Source organism: Xyrauchen texanus, chromosome 9 (genome assembly GCF_025860055.1).
Source record: "Xyrauchen texanus isolate HMW12.3.18 chromosome 9, RBS_HiC_50CHRs, whole genome shotgun sequence".
Lineage (NCBI taxonomy): Eukaryota > Metazoa > Chordata > Actinopteri > Cypriniformes > Catostomidae > Xyrauchen > Xyrauchen texanus.
The window spans coordinates 20152734-20177218 of NC_068284.1; the positions used below are offsets into that span (position 1 = coordinate 20152734).

The window sequence follows — 24485 nt, forward strand, 5'->3', positions numbered from 1 at the left end:
TGTAGGATTTTCTTTCTTCTGCTGAACACAAACAAAGATTTCTAGAAGAATATTTCAGCTCTGTAGGTTCATACAATACAAGTGAATGGGTACCATAATGTTGAAGCTACAAATTCACATAAAGGCAGCCTAAAAGCAACCAATAAGACTACAGTGGTTAAATCCATATCTTAAGATGTGATTTGATAGGTGTGGGTGAGAAACAGATCTATATTTAAGTATTTTTTTAAACTACAAATCTCCACTTTCACTTTCTTATTCTATTGTATTTGGCGATTTGCATTCTTCGTGCATATCAACACCTATTGGGAAGGGAAGAGAATTGACTTAAATATTTATGTTTTTCATCCACATCATATTGCTTCTGTTACGTTCCTGTGTTGTCTGCCCTCTGTTCTCTGTTTCACTATCACGTTGATTTCACGTTTCCTTGTTGTCCGCTCCGTGTTTTCCATTTCACCCGTCACCTATCCCGCTCCATGTCACGTTTTCCCTGTTGTCCGCCCTGAGTCTCACTGTCCGTGTGTTAAACTACAATTCCCACAATTCCTGGACTCTCTCACTGCCTGCACTCTTCATTGTTCTCACCTGTGTCTCGTTTAGTCTTCATTGTGTTTGTGTATTTAACCCTGTTTGTTTCTCCTTTCCCCTGTTGGTCTTTGTTGTAAGTAGATGCCTGTTTCCCTTGCTTCCGTCATTGTTTCACCGTAGTTATCTCCGTGTATGCCTCCCGTGTTATGTCAACCCTTTGTTTGCCTTTCGTGTTTTGTTTACCGTTTTCCCATCGTGGCTGTTTTCTTTTATTCATGTTTTGTATTACCCCTATTGTCTAAATAAACCTCCGCTGCGACTAGATCCTCACCCTGTGTCTGCCTCCACCTACAACCCTGACAGAAAGACCAACCGCCAAATGGACCTAGCAGCGGTTTTCTTCGAACTGTCTCGGGCAAATCTCCCCGTCCGCGAGTACTCACGACTCTTCTCCACGGTCGCCATCCACACCGGGCTCAACGACGACGCCCTGAAGTCCATCTACTGGGTCGGGTTACCGTCATCCCGGTGGAGAGTGGCGCCGATACCCGGAGAGCTCCCGTGGAGGGAGTACGTGAGCCTCGTTCTGAGGAATCTCGCGCCCGAGGAACCACCCCTCGTGATGCCGGCTGTCGAGCCTGAGCCCCTGCCTACCCGGATCGATGAGCCAGCTGCCAACCTCTTCCGCCCGGAGGAGGAGGAGAAGGAAAGCCTCCGCTCTCCAGCTCACGTCTGCCACGGTCAGCGATCCTGAGCCCACGTCTGCCACGGTCAGCGAGCCAGCGCCTACGCCTCCCACGGTCAGCGATCCTGAGCCCACGTCTGCCACGGTCAGCGAACCAGCGCCCACGCCTGCCACGGTCAGCAAGCCAGCGTTGCCTGTAGCCTCGACCGTCCCTGAGTCAGCGCCTGTAGCCTCGACTGTCCCTGAGTCAGCGCCTGTAGCCTCGACCGTCCCTGAGCCAGCGCCTGTAGCCTCGACCGTCCCTGAGCCAGCGCCTGTAGCCTCGACCGTCCCTGAGCCAGCGCCTGTAGCCTCGACCGTCCCTGAGCCAGCGCCTGTAGCCTCGACCGTCCCTGAGCCAGCGCCTGTAGCCTCGACCGTCCCTGAGCCAGCGCCTGTAGCCTCGACCGTCCCTGAGCCAGCGCCTGTAGCCTCGACCGTCCAAGAGCCAGTGCCAGTAGCCATGACCGTCAAGAGCCAGTGCCAGTAGCCATGACCATCCAAAGGCCAGCGCCAGTGGTCGCGCCTGTCCAAGAGTCAGCACCTCTCGAGCCTCCCAGAGCTCCTCCTCTCGAGCTTCCCGAGCTCCGCCTTCCGAGCTTTCCAGAGCTCCGCCTTCCGAGCTTTCCTGGGCTCCGCCTTCCGAGCTTTCCAGAGCTCCGCCTTACGAGCTTCCTAGAGCTCTGCCTTCTGAGCTTTCCAGGGCTCCACCTCTTGAGTCTCTCGAGCCTCCCAGGTCTCCGCCCCTCAAGTCACTCGAGTCTTCTAGGGCTCCGCCCCTCAAGTCACTCGTGTCTTCTAGGGCTCCGCCCCTCAAATCTCTCGAGCCTTCCAGGGCTCTGCCTCTCAAGCCTCTCAAGCCTCTCGAACCTTCCAGGGCTCCACCTCCAGAGCCTCTCGAGTCTTCCACGGCCTTTTCCCCCGAGCCTCCTACGGCTCCGCCTCCCGAGCCTCCTACGGCTCCCCCTCCAGAGCCTCCTATGGCTCCACCTCCCGAGCCTCCTACGGCTCTGCTCCCAGAGACTCCAGAGCTTCCTACGGCTCCGCCTCTCGAGCCTCCCACGGCTCCGCCTCTCGAGCATCCTACGGCTCCACCTCTCGAGCCTCCTACGGCTCCTCTCCCAGAGACTCCTGAGCCTCCTACGGCTCCGCCCCCAGAGCCTCCTACGGCTCCGCCCCCAGAGCCTCCTACGGCTCTGCTCCCAGAGACTCCAGAGCCTTCTAGAGCTCTGCCTCTCGAGCCTCCTACGGCTCCGCCTCCTACGGCTCCGACCCCTGAGCCTCCTACGGCTCCGTCTCCTGAGCCTCCCTTGGCTCCGCCTCCAGAGCCTTCCAGGCCTCGGCCTCTAGAGCTGCCTACGGCGCCACCGCCCTCAGCTCCATCTCATGAGCCTCCCTCAGCTCCGCCTCCTGAGCTTCCAGAGCCTCCCTCAGCGCTGCCTCCTGAGCCTTCCTCGGCTCCACCTCCTGAACCTTCCTCGGCTCCGCCTCCAGGGCCTGCCTCGGCCCGGCCTCCGGGGCCCCCCTCGGCTTCGTCTCCCGAGCCTCCCTCGGCTCCACCTCCTGAACCTCCCTCGACTCCGCCTCCCGGACCTCCCTCGGCTTTGCCTCCCGAGCCTCCCTCCGCTCCGCCTCAGAGGTCCTCCTTGGCTCCGCCTCACGCGGCTAAACCGGCCTCAGTCCTGTGGCCTCCTCCCAGGCCCCCTGAACCGGCCCTTGCCTTACGGCCAGCCCCCGGGCCATCTAAACCTGTCCCTGTCCGGTCGATACCTCCCTGGCCTCCTGGACCTGTCCCTGCCTGGTCGATGCCTCCCTGGCCTCCTAAACCTGTCCCTTTGTGCCCCGTGGACTGCCTAATAGCCCCTTGTGCCCCCGTAGACTGCCTAATAGCCCCTTGTGCCCCCGTGGACTGTCTCATTTCCCTTTGTGCCCCCGTGGACTGCCTAATTGCCCCTTGTGCCCCCGTGGTCTGTCTCCATGTCCCTGGTGCCCCCTTGGTCTGTCTCCGTGTCCCTTGTGCCTTCTTGGTCTGTCTCTGTGCCCCCTGTGCTCCCTTTTCTCTGTCTGTGTCCCCCCGGGTCTACCCCCTCACTCCTTGGATCTTTTGTTTTTGTTCTTCTGTGTGGGTTTTCTTTTTGCTTTAGGACCGTCTGGAATCCGGTCCTTTTGGGGGGGTTATGTTACGTTCCTGTGTTGTCTGCCCTCTGTTCTCTGTTTCACTATCACGTTGATTTCACGTTTCCTTGTTGTCCGCTCCGTGTTTTCCATTTCACCCGTCACCTATCCAGCTCCATGTCACGTTTTCCCTGTTGTCTGCCCTGAGTCTCACTGTCCGTGTGTTAAACTACAATTCCTGGCCTCTCTCACTGCCTGCACTCTTCATTGTTCTCACCTGTGTCTCGTTTAGTCTTCATTGTGTTTGTGTATTTAACCCTGTTTGTTTCTCCTTTCCCCTGTTGGTCTTTGTTGTAAGTAGATGCCTGTTTCCCTTGCTTCCGTCATTGTTTCACCGTAGTTATCCCCGTGTATGCCTCCCGTGTTATGTCAACCCTTTGTTTGCCTTTCGTGTTTTGTTTACCGTTTTCCCATCGTGGTTGTTTTCTTTTATTCATGTTTTGTATTACCCCTATTGTCTAAATAAACCTCCGCTGCGACTAGATCCTCACCCTGTGTCTGCCTCCACCTACAACCCTGACAGCTTCTGAAGATATAGATTTAACCACTGGAGTCTTATGGATTGATTTTATGCTGACCTTTATGTGAATTTTGGAGCTTAAAAATGTTGGTGTCCATTCACTTGCATTGTAAGGACATACAGAGCTGAGATATTCTTCTAAAAATATTTGTTTGTGTTTAGCAGAAGAGAAAGTCACATCTGGGATGGCATGGCGGTGCGTAAATGATGAGAGAATTTTCATTTTTGGGTGAACTATTCCTTTAACCAGCTAGACATCCTTGGCCAACTAGCTCCACAAGAAAGGCCATGCTGGTCAACCAGCTAGATCAGCACCAAACCATCATAAACCAGATTGGACCAGCAAGAAAATTCAAGCTGATCTTTCAAAAGGGGTGGCTTGATATTCTTTTAGCATTTCAAGATTTGTCCTAATTTTAAAGCTCTCCCTAAAACAGAAACGTCAGTTATGTTTAGCAATATACACACACACACAAAGATTATTAATCATATTTCTAATGCATGCTTAAGGCATTTCGTTTGACCTACTATGCAATGGCTATGTACACCAAAAGGTCTGATTAGATCACTTGATTAGTATATAATCTGTTGTCTGCAGTAAACAGTTTGCAGAAAAGTGAAGGCAACAGAATGATTGTGGCGCTGTCCTTTGGCACATGGTGTTCTTGTAAAACCCACACAGAGTTCAGTCTTGGTGCTGTGCTCACAACTCGGCTCCCTATTCCAGCACACCCACACACATCCATTTGCGCAGCTCAGCTTTTCAATCTATTACTCATTTCATACACTCTCAATAGCCCCAATTATAGCTATTTTTTGCAGATATTTTTAATAATGTAAAAATTATATGTAAAGAGGATTATTATGGTCCATACACGAAGTTACCGTAAGGCTCACTATAGCATTATACAGCTGTTTGATGTACATTGAAATGTGCCTTAACAATATCAACGTTTCTAGCAGACATTTCCAATGGTCATGATGTCGGTTAATGATGTAACAATATCAACGTTTCTAGCAGACATTTCCAATGGTCATGATGTCTAGTCGATTAATAAGGTCAAACAGTTTATCTAGATGTTTTTGTTTTATGATTAATTTTGCTGCTGATACAGTGGTGGTTTAATTAGCATTCTGACAGCATGCTGTGCTTTGATAGTTAGACATTTTGTATGGTAAAAACCTCTCTTAAAAGTTGCATCTTTAAATTAATCCCTTTAAAGCACCGCTAAATCCATACAAGTGCAGATGGATATTTTTACCCAGGGGTATTGCGTTTTATTTTGTCATTTTATTTGTATACAGTATTCATTATACAGGACTTCCTAATCAAATTTGAAATTGGTAGTGTTGCAACAATCCAGTTTGGCACACTATAAAAAAAATGGGCAATATCACAACACCATTTTGGGCTCTATTTTCGTAAGCACGCAAAGAGCTGCGCTAAGCGCTAAAAAATGAGCATGCGTTACATCTTATCCAATTTTTGTGAGAAACGCTAATTCAAAGCGCAGTTTTCGTGCCAGTGCAAAGTGCAATTGGGTGTGTGTGGATATTGACTATAGGATAGAGATGGTGCTGGAGAAGACCCTCCGAATTAAATTGTGCTTGACTCAGCACATTTTGCGCATACGATTTTGCCAAACGCAATTGCACTGAGACTTTGCACATGCTTAGATGAAAATACCAAAACTTCCTGGCCATGCCCATTGACTTTGTGCCTATGACTTATGGCATAGTACTACGCTTAGCACTAGCGCTCTTAAAATAGGGCCCTATGGATGCAGGGATCTGTGGCTTTCTGTTCCTGTCTGTCTTTTAGAATTATTCAGACATTAACATTACCTCAAATATGCTCAGTGTTAAAAAGATCTAATGATCTGAAAAGACTGTTTGTCTCTCATTGCAGGAAGTCCTTCCCATCTCAGCATGCCACTCTGGCAGCCTTTGCGGCTGTGTACATCTCTGTAAGTAATCCACTTGACACATGGCACAGTTGACTCATGAGATATGTACGTGCATGCCAAAAAAACGTACTGTCTTTTCCTCAACCATGTATTCACTGAAACTTCAAAAAGTTGGTCTCCTGTGTCGTGAGCATCAAAGTGATTCTCTTCCACAGATGTACTTCAATGCCACCCTGACTGACTCCTCCAAGCTCCTGAAGCCACTCCTGGTTTTCTCCTTCATCATCTGTGGCATTATCTGCGGCTTGACTCGCATTATTCAGTTCAAGAACCATGCCGTGGATGTCTACTGTGGCTTTCTCATCGGAGGGGGCATAGCCATCTACCTGGTTAGTCTTGCTGTCATAGAACCTGTCAAAGGTACTGCAAGGTTAATAAATACTTTTCATAATACTGTGACCATGTCAACACTGACTCAAGAGAAGAATCATGGAAAATTAGCAAGGAGCAAAAAGACAATGAGATATAAATAGCTCACACATGCGTATCCCTTGTGGCACCATTTCTGCTCCCCACCCACACACACCCTCACATTCCTCCCACCATTTCTTTCATTTTCTCTCACTCTCTCTCCTTCCTCTCTGCTCAATATGCTCTGAGGGCTATGTACACCTTGTGATTACTAACACTGACAACAATGCAAAATTCATTTTGGAGAAATTAACACAGTTAAGGTAAATCAGGTCCTTGTTTTATTGTTTCCATAATGTATGTTCATTTGGCCAAGGGATTAGCTATGTAATCCTATTTTACTCACTAAGTGTGAAGTGCCACACGTGGTGTACTGCATATTCAAATGCTTTGTGTGCATTAATATCAGGAAAGTTCTCAACACGTTTGTAATAGTGACATCTGTTGATTCATATTGATGATTGAAGTATACATTTGGAAGTATGCATTACGGTGTGCATTGTACAGTACAAAATGCAAAATGATGTGCAATATGCTGGTTCTGAAAGTCAAAAAAATATATGACCATAGAGGAATTTATTATTAACTATAATGTATAATCTAGGGCTGTCAATTTAACATGTTAATTCATTAATTCACGTGAATTCAGTAATTCATGTGAATTCAGTTAATTATTAAAAACATAACACATCAAATTACTAATTATGCTCTAGGACCATAATAAGTATGGGTGTAAATATTTGCAATTAGATTACAATTATTTACATGATGATTATGATGCATTGGAAATCTGAAATTTGTATAGGAGTAATTTAGATCCAGTTTTATTATTTAGAGTGATTCATAATTATTTAAAAAAAAAAAATATGTTCTTAATTTAGACTGCAAGACATGAAAGAAGACTTGAGCACTAGAGTCACAGATGCAATTAGGACCAATTTGGCTTATGTGTGGCTGCAGATATAAACAGAAAAATATTAACTAATGTTACATGCTATGATCTATTATAGATCTGATTTGAATAAAGGATAAAATAATGAAACATGATTGATGCATACACAAACAGATGGTGTGCATAGATTGCAATTCATCAATGTATTTTTACACCTGTAGTAATAAGTAATGTTCACCTTTCTGTTGATTTCTGTTGATTATCTATAAATGAAATTGACAAGTGTCAGTCAGCAGGGGGCAGTATGTGCAATTCCAGCAAAACGTCTCGGGTTACTTGAATGTAAACTTGTTCCTTGATAAAAGCGGAACGAGATGCTGCGCTGAAAGCGCTTTGGGAAGAGCTTTAGGTGTGACCAGCCATGAATATGTGTGCAACACGTCATTGAAAATTGACCAGAATTTATAGCCTCTGCCGGTGTAATCATTGGATGCACCTGCAGCAGGGCTATAAATAGATGCGTCACAGGCACATTGTCAGGTATTTTTTCTGAAGAGCAGTCCTGGGGCATTCCAGTGCGGCAATGAAGCGCAGCATCTCGTTCCACTTTTATCAGGGAACAAGGGTTACATTCAAGTAACCCGAGACGTTCCCTTTACAAAAAGCTACACTTCTGATGCTGCGCTGAAAGCACTTTGTGAACGAGAATACCCACACCACCGCACTGGGGCTGTCCGGACCCCCTACGGTTGTGTAGTGCTCACAAGACCATAAGAGGTCGCAGACATGAGTTTGAGATGTCGACTTAAGGACAGAAGAGCCCGGAGTGGCATGAACATCTAAACTATAAAATCGAATGAATGTGTGAGGAGAGGACCAACCTGCCGCATCACAAACATGTTGCAGAGGGACACCTCTAGCCAAGGCTTTGGAGGAGCTGACCCCTCTGGTAGAGTGAGCCCTGATACCTACTGGCGAAGCTTGATCGCGCGCCTCGCAGGCCAGGGCAGAAGCGTCCCTCACCCAATGCGACACAGTCTGCTTGGTGGTGGCCGCCCCCTGTTGCGGCCCCCATGGCAAAGAATTGTTGACCTGACTTACACCACTGGCTAGTGCGGTGGACATAAGTCTGAAAGGCACAGACCGGACAAAGTCTGTGAAGTATTTCCTGCTCTGGCATTATAAACGGCGGGGAGCAGCAGGCTTCGAGAGTGACCGGGTTTAAGGTCGAGAAAGGCAGGTAGTCAGGATGAAGGTGCAAAATTGCTTTGGCCATTCCTGGGGCAAACTCTAAACAGGCTGGCAAAACAGACAGAGCCTGTAGGTCCTCAATTCTCTCTAGAGAGGTAATTGCCATAAGAAATCATCTTGAGAGTCAGAAGTCTGCCAGACGCTGACTCTAGAGTTTAGAAGAGGGTCTCAACCAGACCCTCAAGGACTGTTGCTAAGTCCCATGAAGAGGTCCTGATTCTAGCAGGAGACCACAGTCACATGGCTCCATGAATGAAGTGAGCGAGTAGAGGATGCCTCCCAAAGGGCACCCCATCCATCAAGGCATGGCAAGCCACATAGACCCTGAGAGTAGTGGGGTATATGAACTGAAGCAATCTGGAAGTTAACTGGATCCGCATTATGTGCATTCTGGGCCATGTATGCACGGGAGGGGGGGGCAGTTTGACTCAGAGAGAAGTAGGGGAGACATTGTACTGTTTGTTGAGGCAAAGAGGTCCACTTCTGCCCTATAAAATCTCACCCAGATTTGTTCCATGTAGAGGGAGCCTTAGCACTTAAAATGGTCTCGATAACCTCAGGAGAAATCCCTGTGTACCTCAGTTGGTACCCTTCAGGGGCCAAACATGAAGGTTCCAAAGCTCGGGCCGGGATGAAATATTGTCCCCTGTGCCTGGGACAGAAGGTCCCTCCTGTCCGGAATCGCCAAGGCGAGCCATCAAGGTGAGACATTATCTCTGAGAACCATACCCTGTTCAGCCAGCGCGGCGCACCCTTGCTGGCGAACTCTGGCCAAGACTCCCAGGAGCAGAGAAACTGGGGGAATACGCATACAGACGCATTCTGGGCCATGTATGTGCCATCGTGTCCAGACCCAGGGGGGCTTGGTGACTCAGAGTTAGTCGAGGCGAAGAGGTCCACTTCTGCCCTGGAAAATCTCACCCAGATTTGTTCCACTATCTCGGGGGGGAGTTTCCACTCCCCCATCGGTATTTCCTGTCTGGACAGTAAATCTGCACCCACATTCAGGCATCCAGGGATATAAGCTGCCCTGAGTGACAGGAGCTTGCCCTGGGCCCCAAGGAGAATACAACGTGCCAGAAAATTCAGCTGACTTGAACGTGGACTTCCTTGACGGTATTTGTAAGAGACTACTGCTGTATTGTCCACCTGCACCAAGACAAGGCAGCCTCTGGAGGAAGTATTTCAGGGCCAGAAATACAGCCATCAGCTCGAGACAGTTAATGTGACAATCAAGCTGACGACCCTCCATCTCCTTGAGCTGGATGACCACTTAAGACCGCTACCCAGCCCGTCAGGGAGGCGTCTGTCATTAGCAAACTGCGACGACAAGATGCACCTAGAGTAGGACACAAAGTGAGGAACCGGGGTCTGAACCACATAGAAAGGGTACGTAGCATGTGGTGCGTAACACTTATCAGCCTAGGGGATTGGCCATTGGATGAAATCCCCTGGCTTTGAGCCACAACTGAAACGGTCTCATGTGCAAAAGGTCCAAAGGGATCACCGAGGACGCAGTTGCGTCCTACGATCACCTACGATAGTCGAATATGTCGACATCAAGGGCACGAAGACACAGGAAGTAAAAAGATTCCTCCATGAACGAGAAAGCGCGTCATGGAGGTCATCAAAGAAAGGAAGGGACTAATATAGCATTCCCTTTTCTTTCTTTTTTTTGCCACCAGACAGAAATCTGTCTTATAGTTTGGAGCGTTTGGGGGGGGGTCTCTTGTTCACGTGGCCAGTCTAGCTGTAGTCTGGCCACAGCCTGAGTAACCACCTCGAGTAATTTCTCAGCCACTTTATTATTATGCTTGGAATGTACAGAGGTTCAGCGCACCCCCCTCGTGAAATGAAGAGGCGCTGAGGCACGCTTCAGGCTCACGAGAAGATCAGCTGGATCTGGGGAGAGAGCAAGCGATAGGGACGGACCCGTCTCTCACTCCTCAGCCAGATATATGTGAGAGCCCCACGATGAAATACTGGGCACTGACTCCCGGAAGTAAGCGAGGCGAGCGCGAAGCATTTTGCTCGAAAGCAGATCACAATGCTTGCACCCGCCCCAACGCGAGAGCAGCATGCTCTTCCCCCAATCAGACGATGCAAAGCTGATGCGTGTCCCTCTCGGCCATAAAGCGGAGACAGGGGAACACACATCATTTGCCCTGACTTTCTGTCATATTTCCCCCCTTTTTTTTTTTGAAAGAAAGAGAGAAAATAGAAAAGGTCTTCTGCGCACTGCCTAACAAATTATAACTCCTAACAGAGGAAGTAAGTTCTGACAGGCTCGTGAAACACACATACTCAGAGTGATCTGAAGAAAAAAGATCTGAGGATGTGCCTGTGACGCATCTATTTATAGCCCTGCTGCAGGTGCATCCATTGATTACACGGGCAGAGGCTATAAATTCCGGTCAATTTTCATTGACGTGTTGCACACATATTCACGGCTGGTCACACCTAAAGCTGTTCCCAAAGCACTTTCATTGCAGCATCAGAAGTGTAGCTAAAGGGAACAGGTAACTTGCAGATGTACAGAGAAACCACCATACTTTTACTGAGTACAAGAGGTTTTCTTGCATTCAAGCACAGCTGGACGGAGCACAATTCCGAAAGCAGGTCTCATAATGTTTTCTATGTTTAACTTGATACAGTGACCAAATGTGCGCCGTTATAAAGCCCTTATAATAAATCTACCTGGGACAAATTGGCAAATTCAATTGCTAAATGTTTCTTATGTTCTGTGATATAAAACAATATGTTGCCTTCTAAAGACGCTTTTTGTATTGCCTAATCACTGCTTTACTTGTGTGCTATAATGTGTCATGTATTTTAATCATCTAAATTATTATAGTTATTAAATGTTATTTTTACAAGTATTTAATCATTATTTAATGCTATTTTTATTTGAAGACCTTGCTCTGCAAATATAGATACAGGCAATTAATTGCAATTAATTAAATTAATGAATCTGCATATCATGTAATTAATTTGATTAACATTTTTTATCGATTGACACCCCTAGTATAAACTTTTAAAGACAGATATACCGTGAGCTCAGAGGTTGTTAATAGATGGTATATGCTTCTGTTCAAGCAATTGGTCGGTGTTATTTTTACTTCCTATGAACCCATGATTCTAAGGAGGACAATCAGAGAATCACAGCAAACAAATGCGGCAAAAGAGCACAGTACTGCCCACCTACTTCCATAACGCACTGCAAATGATGCAACTGTGTAATGCTGAGTAACGAGGCTGACGAAGAGGTGCGGATCCAAATGCAGTTTGAACTTTATTTAGCTGAATAGACAGGGCAAAACACAAAGCAACAACCCACGATGGGGAAAAGAAACGTAAACTCGATAAGGAAACCACGGTAGACACAAACAGGGAACTAGGGAGAGAGGCACACACCAGGCTAACATCAAACGACGATCGACAAAGACAGCACAAAGACACGGGGTATAAATAGACAAACGTGGGAAAGGTGGCCAATGAAAGAACAGAACTCAAACAAGGTAACAAGGTGATAAACAGAAACCAAAGGCAAATTAACCAGGGCAGGTGTAAACAATGAACAGTGAATACGAACGCTAACAGAGGGTTGTGGAATCAAATAAAGGACTAAAGTGACAACAAGATGGAAAACGAGAGGGCAACAGTGAAACGAGACAGGGTGGACTATGGAATTAAATAAGGGACTAAAGTGAAAACTTAAGAAGTGAAAAGTGACAAGATAGAAAACAAGGGGGCAACAGAGAGACAAGACAGGTTAATCATTACAAACTGATTCTGTCTCCCTACACTCACAAACTACTTATAAATTTGTATATGGTATATATGAATATTTTTGCAATGTACTTAATAATTTTTTATTACATAATTCACAAAGTCATGCGTCATTGCTTCATGGGATTGTAGTTATTTTACTTATTAAAAAACAGAAAGTACACACAGTTTAACTTTTTGTCTGATTTTAAAATATTGTTTTGCTTCAAATCAAAGTTTGTAATGTTGTGATTCACCTTGGAGATGGTTGATTTAGATCATGGCTTCAAACTCTTTTTGAAGTACTTGAATTAAATTAATAATTGAATGGGGAAAATACTCCCAGAACCTAGACAGCTGAAAAAGTGGGTGGGCAATGTTGCATACAGTATGCAGCAGTATTGTCACGATACAAATATTTCATTTGTCGATACCAATTCCAGTCAAATTTCATAATTCTCGATACCAATGAATTACAGAAACTTTAATAAAATTAAAATAGAATAATTGCTTTTCAACATACCATTGCATTTTTATATGAAATAAAATGCTTCTGTAAAGATCTTCACATTATAATCTAAAGCACAACGTTGGTCTTATTTTTTGTCAAATAAATTGCTTCATTACAGAGCATCACAGTATATATCAAAACATTAATACAAATTTCTATTCAATACAAAACCACTCTTGCTTGTAAAATATTGATTAAACATTATTATTATTATTATTATTATTATTATTATTATTATTGTGTAAATACATTTTAGTGATCATTGCATTTTTCTATACAGTATAAACATATTTCTTTTACGTGTTGAATCAAGTTTTTATATTTATTTGAAGGCTTTTCAGTTTGTGTGTGTTTTTGACAGTAGCTTCACAGCTCTGGATAAGCAGTTGTTTAAATGGTGTGATTATTTAAGCACAAATTCTGCAATTTAATTATATAAACAATGTCTGCAGGCACAAAACAATTCACAGTGAATAAGCACTCTGTCCTGTCATCTATTATAACATGCACAGCATGCATGATGCACTTAATGCTGTAATGTTAGCATATTAGAGGATTCACGCTTTCACTGTAAAGCACGCAGCACATGCAGACAGTATATTTATTTAATTAAATTGGATCCTTTTGCAGTTTAATAGTCACACTAGGACCTACCACGTTTCAAATTATATTAATTAGGCATTCATTTTTCCCCAAATTTCTCAAATTCGTGTGTGAGCATCTGAAAGCAGCCTTGTGTTATTCAGACAGCACAGCAGCATCAAATTGAGTCGGTGCTCGGTACTTCATAAACACTGGTATCGTGACATCTTTTTAAATTGGTACTGAAGTACCAGAACATCCCTATACAGTACAATACAGTACAGATAAAGGAGATTTTAGTACAGTAGTAAAAGTCTGCCTTGTTACTCTACTTCAGGGTCTGTATGCAGTTGGGAACTTTAAACCTAGTGAAGACACATCTCTGAAGACACATCAACTCCAACTTCTACAGCATCAGCATCAGCATCACCGGCAACCACAACCACCACAGCCTCCACCACAGCCCCAGCCAGTGGTGCCTCCACCTACCATGCGGGAGCCACTGAGACCCCTACCTAATCTTAACACAGATCCACCGCGCTTACTACCACCTAAGAGTTTGAGCATGCGGGAACGTCCCACTTCGGCGCGCTCGGAGAGCATCCTGCTACGTGGACCCTCCCGAGAGCACAACTCTATGTCGAGCTTGAAGAGGGCAAGCACGGAGTTGGAGTGCATTACGCCACCCAGCCCACTCTGCAAAGAGAGCTTTGTGACGTTTAGCAACACCTTGCCTCGCATACATTCAATCGGAGTTGAGGAACCTGTGCCTCGTCGCCATGCTGCCATCCATGCCTCCATGGACTCCACACGTTCCAAGCAGCTGCTCTCACAGTGGAAGATCAAGAATGAGAACCGTAAGATGTCACTGCAAGTGATGGAGGCTGAGGCCTGCCAGTCTCCCCAACGCAACATGCAGCTCCGCTGTAGCTCTGAACCTTCTGCCGTGGGCTTGGATGGTGAGCTAATTGGTGGACCCCCTGGGCAATACATGAAGCTTGCCGCCAGTGCTGTGCCACTAGCCAATCATAATAACACTGGTGGCCTGGCAGGTGGAGCTAGGGTATCCATCCAATCACGGCCAGGCTCCTCCCAACTGGTACATATCCCTGAGGAGACGCAAGATAATGTGAGCTACTGCACTCAGGAGGACAGTGGGGAGGTGAATGATAGTGGGTGTGGGGGTGGGTCTGCACGCTCTAAATGGCTGAAGGTGGCCGAGAAGAGCACAGTCTGCAGGAGTAACAGCCAACCACGTATCATGCAGGTCATCGCTATGTCCAAGCAGCAGGGTATGCTGCATGGTAGTCCTAAAAGTGAAGCCAGTACTGTGAGCTGTACCGGCTCCATCCGTTACAAAGCCTTGATGGATCAGGAACCCAACGCTGGCATTGTTAGAGTGGAGGCCCACCCTGAAAACAAGCCAGTGGTGAAACCACCATCCACAGATGGCAGTGGATCCTGGAGGTGGAAACCACAGGAGCGCGGCAGCATCCGGCAGTCCCTCGAGCTTAATGACCTAAACCGAGACTCTGAAAGCTGTGAGTCGTTGAAAGATGGTTACGGCTCCATAGATGGCAACCGGAGCCTACCTGACATGAGCAACCCCCATCATCCCCATTTTCACCATCACCACCACCAACCAAGTATCACCACCATCCGAGTCACTCCAGTGGAAGGGAGCAGTGAAGCCACCTCTGAAACTCTCTCTTCCACCTCCAGTCGAGATTCAACTCTACGCAGGAAAGGCAACATCATCCTGCTGCCTGACAGAGGGCCTAGTCCAGATAATGCCAGGAACTTGCCTCACTTTTTCAAACCTTCCCCAACACCTCCCCCCATTTTGACTTACAAAGAGTAAAAGAAACCTCTTTCCCCACTGTTTCCAAGAGTTGCCTTGGTCTCTGAACTCTGAAGACTGGAGGCTCCATTGGGGGTATTGAGTCATTCTGAATATCTCCATTCCCTGACCACTAGACAAACCTGCACTCTCCAGAACATGAAAGGCAGTGTTGTGCATTTTGAATCCACATTGTGTAGGTCTTTTGTTACTAAAATGTTTAATAAGCACAAAATATTCAATCTGAGTCCATTTAGTAAAGGTGATGGTGTAATCTGCCTATTTTGTTTTAAATAGCATTTGGATTAAGTTTGTTATCAGATCCCTGTTGTCTGTTGTCTCATGGCAATGTGGGTGGCTTCAAAAAAACATTTCATAACACAACTTTGTAAATTTTCTATATGTTCTAAACATAAATATTTGTATGTACCATTCAGCCCATTTCATGGCAATTTCATTGGTTGTGGCTAATAATTGTTTTCACTATCTTGAAATGAATTAATTTAACCTGATATTCAATCACACTCATAGCTTTTAGATGAACAGGAGAATGTTAATGTAATGGATGTTTACTGAGGGTTCTATCAATGGTGTATTAACCAAATGGATGTTTTGTGTAGAGGGGCTTGTTTAACCATGAATGAGCTATTTAAATTCAAACAGCTGAAAGCGCTCTTTGCTGGCATAGACACAATGAATTTATAGAAACTCCAATGCAGAGAACAATACATTCTTAAGACATTAATGTAATATTGCCTTTTGTTTTACAGAACTTGTTTCCACTCACCAGTGAGCACTATTTTACTCATAACTACTGATTTGCAAGTCCCTATATGTTTTATTAAGTGTGCTTTGAGCACAATTATAATTGTGTTTTTATGGCTCATTGCTGTATATTAACAGTGATGTATTGTGAATCGTATTCACTGTTTTCCCCCATTTTGCCTGACTGGTTGGGGTTATATAGCAGAGTTGCACCCTCCTCCTCAGTTTTAAATGTGTTGGCATAAACAAATGACTCCAAACCACTGCACATTGCAGAGATGCACCTCACAATATACAGTAAGAGCAATTGGAGGCCCCAAAGTGTATTAGTGGGAACTCATTGCTTGTTTTTTTTTTTTAAACAATTTAAAAATACTAATAATCACATTCTTAGAGTGCCTCAAAAACTATTATTTGCTTATTAGTTAGTGATCCATTACTTGTATCTTTCAGTGACTGTGCAAAAAATAGTACAGTTGCTGCAGTAATGGTATTATGGTGCACAAAGGACAGATGTCTTAAATGAACAAATGTCTATTTTGCTTTAAATAACCACTATCGTTGCCATCAAATGGCACTGGACAAATGGCACAGTCATGAGTGCTCATAAAATAAGAGGTTTTATTGAAATACACAAAATAGACAAGCAATGTTAGGATTTGTCCTGTGTAAAGTTTTTTAGCACATTGTTTATATTCTTCTTAGGACCATCATGTAATCTAATTCTGTAATGTAATCTAAATAAATATTGCCAAAAAAAAGAATGTATGATCAACCCAGTCATGGATAGATTTTGTTTATTCATTTATTGTATCATTTACATGATTGGTTGGTTTCCTTTTTTTATTTATTAAACTTACTGTAGATTTCATTGATATACAGAAATACATATTTTGAAGTTTGTGTTCTACAAGAGTGAATCAGAACCAATGCATTTAAAAATTTTATATACAGTATGCTTGTATAGTTCAATTGTACCCCACATAATGGCGTTAACCCGTTGTTACATATGCATGGTGATATAATACTGTATGTATTGTAACTAAAGGGTTTGTTTTGTTTTGCTTTTATTTTGTATATGATGCCTTTATTAGTGATGGATGGTACTTTGATTTACACTGTAATTCACTCTGCAGAATCAATTGAATAATCACGAAATATTTGTACCCTTGTAAATAGGTATTTGTAACTTTGCCAGCAAACTTGTGTGATAGTGTACTGTAAATAAGAGGAAAAGTAATCAGTTAAGATGCGAGAGAGATCACTAGGTTATTATTTGAATGTCGCAAAGACACTTGCTTTATTAGTGCTCAAAACCAGATATGGAACATGAGAGAATTTTTTTTTCTTCTGTGGAACATTTAAGACATGTTGACAGATATTTGGAAATTTTGCCTTGTGAGGTTTTGCTTAGCAGTGTATTTTGACTGAGGCCCATATGTCTTAATAAATATTTAAATAAATGTTTGGTATCTAATGGAAGCCAAAACAAGCATTTTTTTTGCATGATGTCACCTGTGTCTGACTGTACCTCCACCTATGTCTGGGTGAAATGTCTTTAGACACTTCCTGAGAACTTAGGATAAGATAAAGTTTGTCATTTCTGCAGCACTGAACTGAATAATTATTGTATAACACTCCACAATTTTGCCATTGGTAGAGCAAACAGGTAGTCCCGCCCCAGTCTCACTCCATTAGTTGAGCCAGTAATTGACATATTGGACCACTTAAAAAAACACTATTTTTTGGAAGCTCAATAGTCTTTACACACTTTGGGGAAACCTACCTACAAATGCTTTGCTTTTAGTTTACATTTGCATTTATATTTTATTTGTCTTGTGTTTAAAAGTCCGTTGCTGTAGGGTCCAGTAAAATAATAGCTCTGTTTCAGCCATCTGTTTTCAAAAGTTGCCTTTGTATATGTCCTCTAAGATTACATCAGCCTGTGTGTGCTAGAGCCAATGAAGTGTAATATCCATCTCTCTGTCCTGTATCCAAGAATTGTCAGTCCACCTTTAAGGTATTTCTTAATAAAAAGCACTGACCAGCTTAAGCTTTAACAGATGATCCCACGTTATGTTCACAGAATCACAGGTCTTCCCTTCACAGTCACTTTGCTTATATCCCCTGTCAAGCTCAATGTTTCAAACTAGGAGCATGGCATTTTGTATAAAACACTCTAGGAAAGTGGGTCTGGTAAGCATTGCTGAATCCAATCAGTGGACACAAAGTAGGTCAGAAAGCTGACCTAAATTGAGGAAGAGAGTCCCAGTCTCCTCCATCTCATGTGGTATCCCCTGAAGACCAAATACATGGTATTGAATGTGGAGACTGAGATGGTACTTGTGAGTGAACAACCCTGTAATATATCAGAAAACATGGAAACAGAGACAGCTTAGAGCAAAACATATTAACAATACCGCAGAATGACTCCTATGTACAGACCCCTAATTCATTACTTTCAAGCTTGTCACTGGGCCTCGCCACATCATTATATTGTTTTCACCATGAAGTCACGGGCCATTGCTCAGTAAAAATGGTGCAACATGAAAACATATCACATCTTACCTGGTTAATGCAAAAAACAGAACAGCATATGTTAAAGGGAAGGTAAGCAATGTTTAAGCCCCTTCTCATCTTATCATTCCAGCATACAGTCTTTCAAGTCCCTTTGATTTATTCTATAAATCAGTCATTTTAAATTTAAATTATCCTTGTAATGTGTTATCTGCATGGTATTTGGCAGAGAATAGCATAGCATACATACCATCTGTCCCCTAGATTACTTGAAAAAGTGGACAAGGAACTTGGTTTATCCCCATTAACAGTTACAGTGGACTGTTTATAATTCTCATATAATTAAACTTTTCTTATTGCCACAATACACATGTTTGTAGGATTTCATTAGAGCCCAGTATTACTTTACTCTTTTGAAATTTTTTTGCAGTGCTTTAGCAGTGCTTGCTTATGACAAGGCGAAAATATTGCATTGTGCTGACCTTGGTTTAGGAATTTTCCAAAATCCCTAAAACAATTGTTTGCTTCCGACAAAACTTTGGCATGTAACTCGTCATGCATCCTTTTACATACACCCGTACATTTGGTGTTAAATCAACTGGTTTAATGAAGTAGACTTGTGTCTCTACAAAACAAAAATGGGCATTTTCCAAGCAGTGGACATTTTCAAACTGGGATGGGCATTTTTCAACTGCTTTATATGATTTTCCTTCTACATTGAGATTTTCATTGGATAGTTAAGAAAGCACATCCTGGTTTGGAAACGGCCACTGATTGCTACATTGAGATTCCCTACTTTCATTGGATAGTTGAAAATCTCCCATCCTGGTTTGAAAATGCCCGCAGTTTGGGAAATGCCCATTATTGTTCCACAGAGACCTATACTTACAATGAAGAGAGGTGTGCTACGACTTTTATAAGCAATCAAGTGAATGATGAATATTTGCCTGGCAGGCAAAAAAATGGGCAAAAAATCCCATAGACTTAACATTGAAAAGTTTAGTAACACTCTAGCAACCACCCATAACCCCATATCTTGGCACCAAAACATCATACAGACATGGGGGTGGGCTCTTTTGACTTGGGACAGGTTTAAGGTAAGTTTAGTGACATTTATAACCACATACCAACAAATTGCAAGTAATGTTAAATCAGAGTCTCTTGGTGTATTGATTAGTCAATGAATGTCAAGACTGAGAGCTATATACGATTAGGTTTAAAACCTGCATATGGTAAAGCAAATGGCAGAACTTGCTTGAATTTCAGCAATTCATTTGATCAAAGTAACTTTCAGTGAATAAATGGTGGACCATTCCCACTCTGGAACAATCTGGGGTTAATGGTAATGCTCTTGAGCACAATGATGCTTGGAGATTTCAGAAACTTTCCAGCCTGGTGGTGACACCTGCACACAAGCATCCCATGCTGGTGACCAGCAATTCTAGTAGATTTCTTCTGGTTAATTGTTTAATCTTATTTGTGGTGTCTAAGCAATGTTTGGTTATTACAGAGGCCTCAGGACTTGAGCCAGGTTTGATCAGAGGACTTCAATGTTGGTTCATCTGAGGACAGACTGAAGGAGACAGATGGAGGTGTCATCTGGCAAAGACAATGCATCCACAAATCAGCTGCAGGGGGAGAGAAATTGTCAAGTTCATATCATGGCTGTCAGGCATGACCTGTCAAGGTGATGTCATGTTAGAAAACAATAGAGGCACAGACGTGACTATCAAAAAGTCTCAACACACCAGGCCTCTCCAGGGGCTGGTTGCACCAGCTATACGTCAGTTACAACTTAGCCTAGTTGTGTCATAAATGGCCACTAATTCGCAATTTACGCACTACTAAACTTGTGAGCATTGCACCATTAAACTAAGGTAGAACGGCAAGGAGTAATGGATGGGATAAAAAACTGTCATCATTGAGCTCATGTTTTGGCTGACAGCTTCAGTCCTTTCAACATATATGATGATGTTGGCATTTACACTCATTTACATTTATGGGAGAAACATGTAAAATACACACTTCTTCAGCATGAAACTGATCTTAAGATGTACTTTCCTGTGTATGCTGCCCAGTGTCAAGTTTCAACATATACTACAGTGCATCTGGAAAGTAGTCACAGCGGTTCACTTTTTCCACTTTTTGTTATGTTTTAGCCTCATTCCAAAATTGATTAAATTCATTATTTTCCTAAAAATTCTACAAACAATACCCCATAATGACAACGTGAAAGAAGTTTGTTTGAACTCTTTGCAAATGTATTAAAAATATAGGTATACATCATTATGCGTCTACGCATTACATTATAGAGAGTTTACAACCTACTAGTTAGGTCTTTCCTTAAGAACAGGTGGTGCAACCAAATCAAGCATTGACTTAGTTACAAACTAACTAGTAGTTACTAAGCCCTTAGTGTGACGTTTATGTCTCAACTTAAGTGGGACCTTATGAAACCCTACCCAGAGCTGTATTAAATACAGAGACAGTGAGGGCGAGGAGACAGACAACTCAAAGGAAAATTTATGGACATAATTGTAACGCTTAGTATGACAACTGCAGGAATACAGCCACAACATTAACAACGATCAGCAACCACCTGCCTAATATTATGTAGGTCCCCCTCGTGCCACCAAAAGAGCACCAACCAGCATCTCAGAAAAATAGTCTGAGATGATATTCTTCTCACCACAATTGTACAGTGCATTTATCTGAGTTACCGTAGACGTTGACAGTTCAACCAGCCTGGCAATTCTCTGTTGACCTCTCTCATCAACAAAGCATCAACAAATCCCAGGAGATCAGCAATTACAGAAATACTCAAATCAGCCTGTCTGGCACCAACAATTAACCATGCAATTATCTAATCAGCCAATCATGTGGCAGCAGTGCAGTGCATAAAATCACGCAGATACAGGTCATGAGCTTCACTTAATGCTCACAGAATGGGGAAAAAGTGTAATCTCAGTGATTTGCACCGTGGCATGATTGTTGTGCCAGATGGGCTGGTTTGAGTATTTCTGTAACTGCTGATCACTGATTTTCACACACAACAGTCTATAAAATTTACTCAGAATGGTGCCAAAAACAAAAAACATTCAGTGAGGGGCTGTTCTGTGGACAGAAATGCCTTGTTGATGAGAGAGGTCAACAGAGAATGGCCAGGCTGGTTTGAACTGTCTATGATAACTCCGCTCTTTACAATTGTGATTAGAACAATATCATATCAGAATGCTATTTTGAGATGCAGATTTTGGCGGCACTATGGGGACCTACACAATATTAGGCAGGTGGTTTTAATGTTGTGGCTGATTGGTGTCCAAAGGTAGTCCCATCTTTCAATTCAAAAATCCAATCTACTTTTTTATAAAAACATTGCATGTTTGTTTTAATCTAGAACTCACATATTCATTAGCTAGACCAGTGTGATTTGAGCTAAAGAAGAAAAATGTATGATGCCTTTGTTAGATTTTATTGTCAATTTGAAATATACTGTTGAACCATAATCTTGACAAACCATTTTAGAGATTTTGGTCTTTTCCCATGCAAGTAGATAGAAGCTGTAATTGTATGCCTATTACCTATAAGCTGCCAGGATGTGTTGCTTAAATGGTCACAGTGTGAACTGATTATATTTACTTAACATGTTCTTGATAACATGGTTCTTGTGGTAAAAATTTCAGTATTTAAATATTCGTACTTTTCCCATAATCTTCCCTTAATAATTATCACTCTGCTATGGTGCCTTGCTGATTTTTTTCTTTAAAAAGAAAAATTTTAATAATGATTTTAAGTGATGAAACTCTACTTGGCACATATGGCTTGCATACTCCATGGTGCAAGTTGGTAGGTCCTTTGACAGGATAGGTCCTTTGACATCTGTTAGACAATCAACTTCTTTGTCTAGCATATAAATTGCCTCAGAAATATCCAGATAAGCCGATCTCAGGTCTAAACAAGAGTTTTCGCACTGAAACCCTCCTCCAGCTAAGCAGCACATGTCTAGATCTGCTTCAGCAGTATTTCATGTATGCCTGAAGGCATTCTCAGACCTGTAGCTCATTTGAATTGTTCTGAAACAAGGGACAATGTTATTCTAATGATTTTCTTCTTGGTTCAGTTCGCATTCACAAGGCAACATTTAAAAACAAATCAAAATTGTGTTAATAAAAGTCACATGTGTGCAAGTGTTGGACTGGTACTAACAAGCCTTGGCACTAACTCACTTATGGTATTACCCTGCATGCCATACAACATAGAATGTAACATATAATCACATATAAAGCTCTAATGAAAAAATATTCACAGACAGTGACAGTTAGCGCATACTTTCATCAAACACATGCTAACAGGACATTATTCTAAATGTCATTGTTTGCTGAAAACAATGCACATTCACTGTCCTATTTTACCATCACCAGACACTGAATCTGTGAGGCAAAGAACTGCAAGTTTACCATCTCTGCGAGGTTGCCATGGGAACTCCGCAGCAGACTCTGGATAGAACGAGAGTGTTTCCAATCAATGTTTTTCCCCCCTTTAAGATGAGTGTTAGCACATTGTGTAGCCGTGGCCTTGGCACTGCTTATGAATCTGAGAAATAACATTTACCCTATTTTAGACACCATTGATGCCTTCATGCTTGTTCAGGCATCTTGAGGTTACCAAAAGGACAGAAAACCTATGCTATCCTCAGAAAAGGATCTTTATTACACATAGTATGTCAAGCCACTGAAAATGTACACGTCTCTAGTCCTCCAGTTACAAGCCCACATTATTGTGCAAGTTCCCCTTCTGTCGCTCACTTCGACATTGTGTCGAAGAAGCGACACTAGGGGTCTCTCTTGAGAGCCTTTTGCAAATCTGATCTATGAGAAAAGGCCAATGAGAAATTGGCAGACAGAATTTGCATGTCCCGCCCTTGGACATACGGGTATAAAGGGAGGGAAATGCGTCTGTTTCAGTCAGAAAGTTTCTTTGGAGGTGACCGGTTGTGTATGCAGCGAGCTGCGAGTCACACACTGTTCCTCCCATGTCTGAGCGATTGCTGTTGGATCTACGGCGCATATCAGCGGCTTTTTCCTTCTCTGCACGGCAGTGCAGCTTTGCCCCTGGGCACTTCGACAGCGCAGTTAAAAACAGTTATTTTCTCTAAAAGAGCATATACACAGCTGGCATTGAATGTCCTTTTCAGGACGCGTCTTTATAAAGATGCCCTTCCGCCCCTATGTAGTTCCTGGATACGGTAGAGTGCTCTCCACTCCTGACGGGCACAGATGCTGTCTCGTGTGTCTGGGCAGCGGCAGCGTTTGTGAATGGCTTATGTATTCATTGCGAGAACATAACCATGGAAACGTTGCGGTCGCGGCTTTCCTTCCTCAGAAGGAACTCCACTCCAGCCGCCCCCTGTGTCGCTCCTTTTTCCCATGGGATTGAGGGCGACCCAGCTGGCGATGGAGGCGATTTGGGGATGGCAGTGGATGCGGTTTCGCCAGGTACGTACCCACGAACCACCCGCCAACCGAAACACTCGTTGACTTCTGTCCGGGCTCGAGGTAACAGCAGCTCACCTCACGGCCAGCCTGCCTATTCTCTTGAGCCCCCCAAGCCGGATGAGCTCGCCGCTGCATCGGAGAGTGGTCCGGTGTCTGATGCGGATGACTCGACTGGGCTGCCACCTTCGGGCCAGCACGCCCAGTCTGAGGCTGACGCCCAGATGTCCGACATTCTTGCCCGGGCCACCGTTAGCGTGGGGCTGGACTGGAACCCTCAGTCCTCCCCACAGCCTTTGCGGCTGGATGACTGGTTCCTCGGGTCTGCACGCTGCTCACAGCCGTGCCCCCTCCCGGGTTCCTTTCTTCCTGGAAGTGCATGATGAGCTGACGAGTTCGTGGAGAACTCGTGGAGAACTCGTCAGCTGTGGAGTGGTGGTGGTGTAGTGGTCTAAGCACCATAACTGGTAATCAGAAGGATGCTGGTTCGAGCCCCACAGCCACCACCATTGTGTCCTTGAGCAAGGCACTTAACTCCA

At 43.8% G+C, this 24485-nt stretch overlaps 1 protein-coding gene across 1 annotated transcript in view; it reads left to right on the forward strand.

Moving 5' to 3' along the window:
• plppr4a (phospholipid phosphatase related 4a) overlaps positions 1 to 17367 on the forward strand; it is a 34035-nt gene extending 16668 nt beyond the window's left edge. The window contains exons 5-7 of the mRNA XM_052134382.1: positions 5860 to 5917; positions 6073 to 6246; positions 13670 to 17367. Coding sequence (XP_051990342.1) covers positions 5860 to 5917; positions 6073 to 6246; positions 13670 to 15193 — 1756 coding nt within the window. The 3' untranslated portion in view covers positions 15194 to 17367. The remainder of the gene's footprint in view (positions 1 to 5859; positions 5918 to 6072; positions 6247 to 13669) is intronic.
• Positions 17368 to 24485: the final 7118 nt, after the last annotated feature.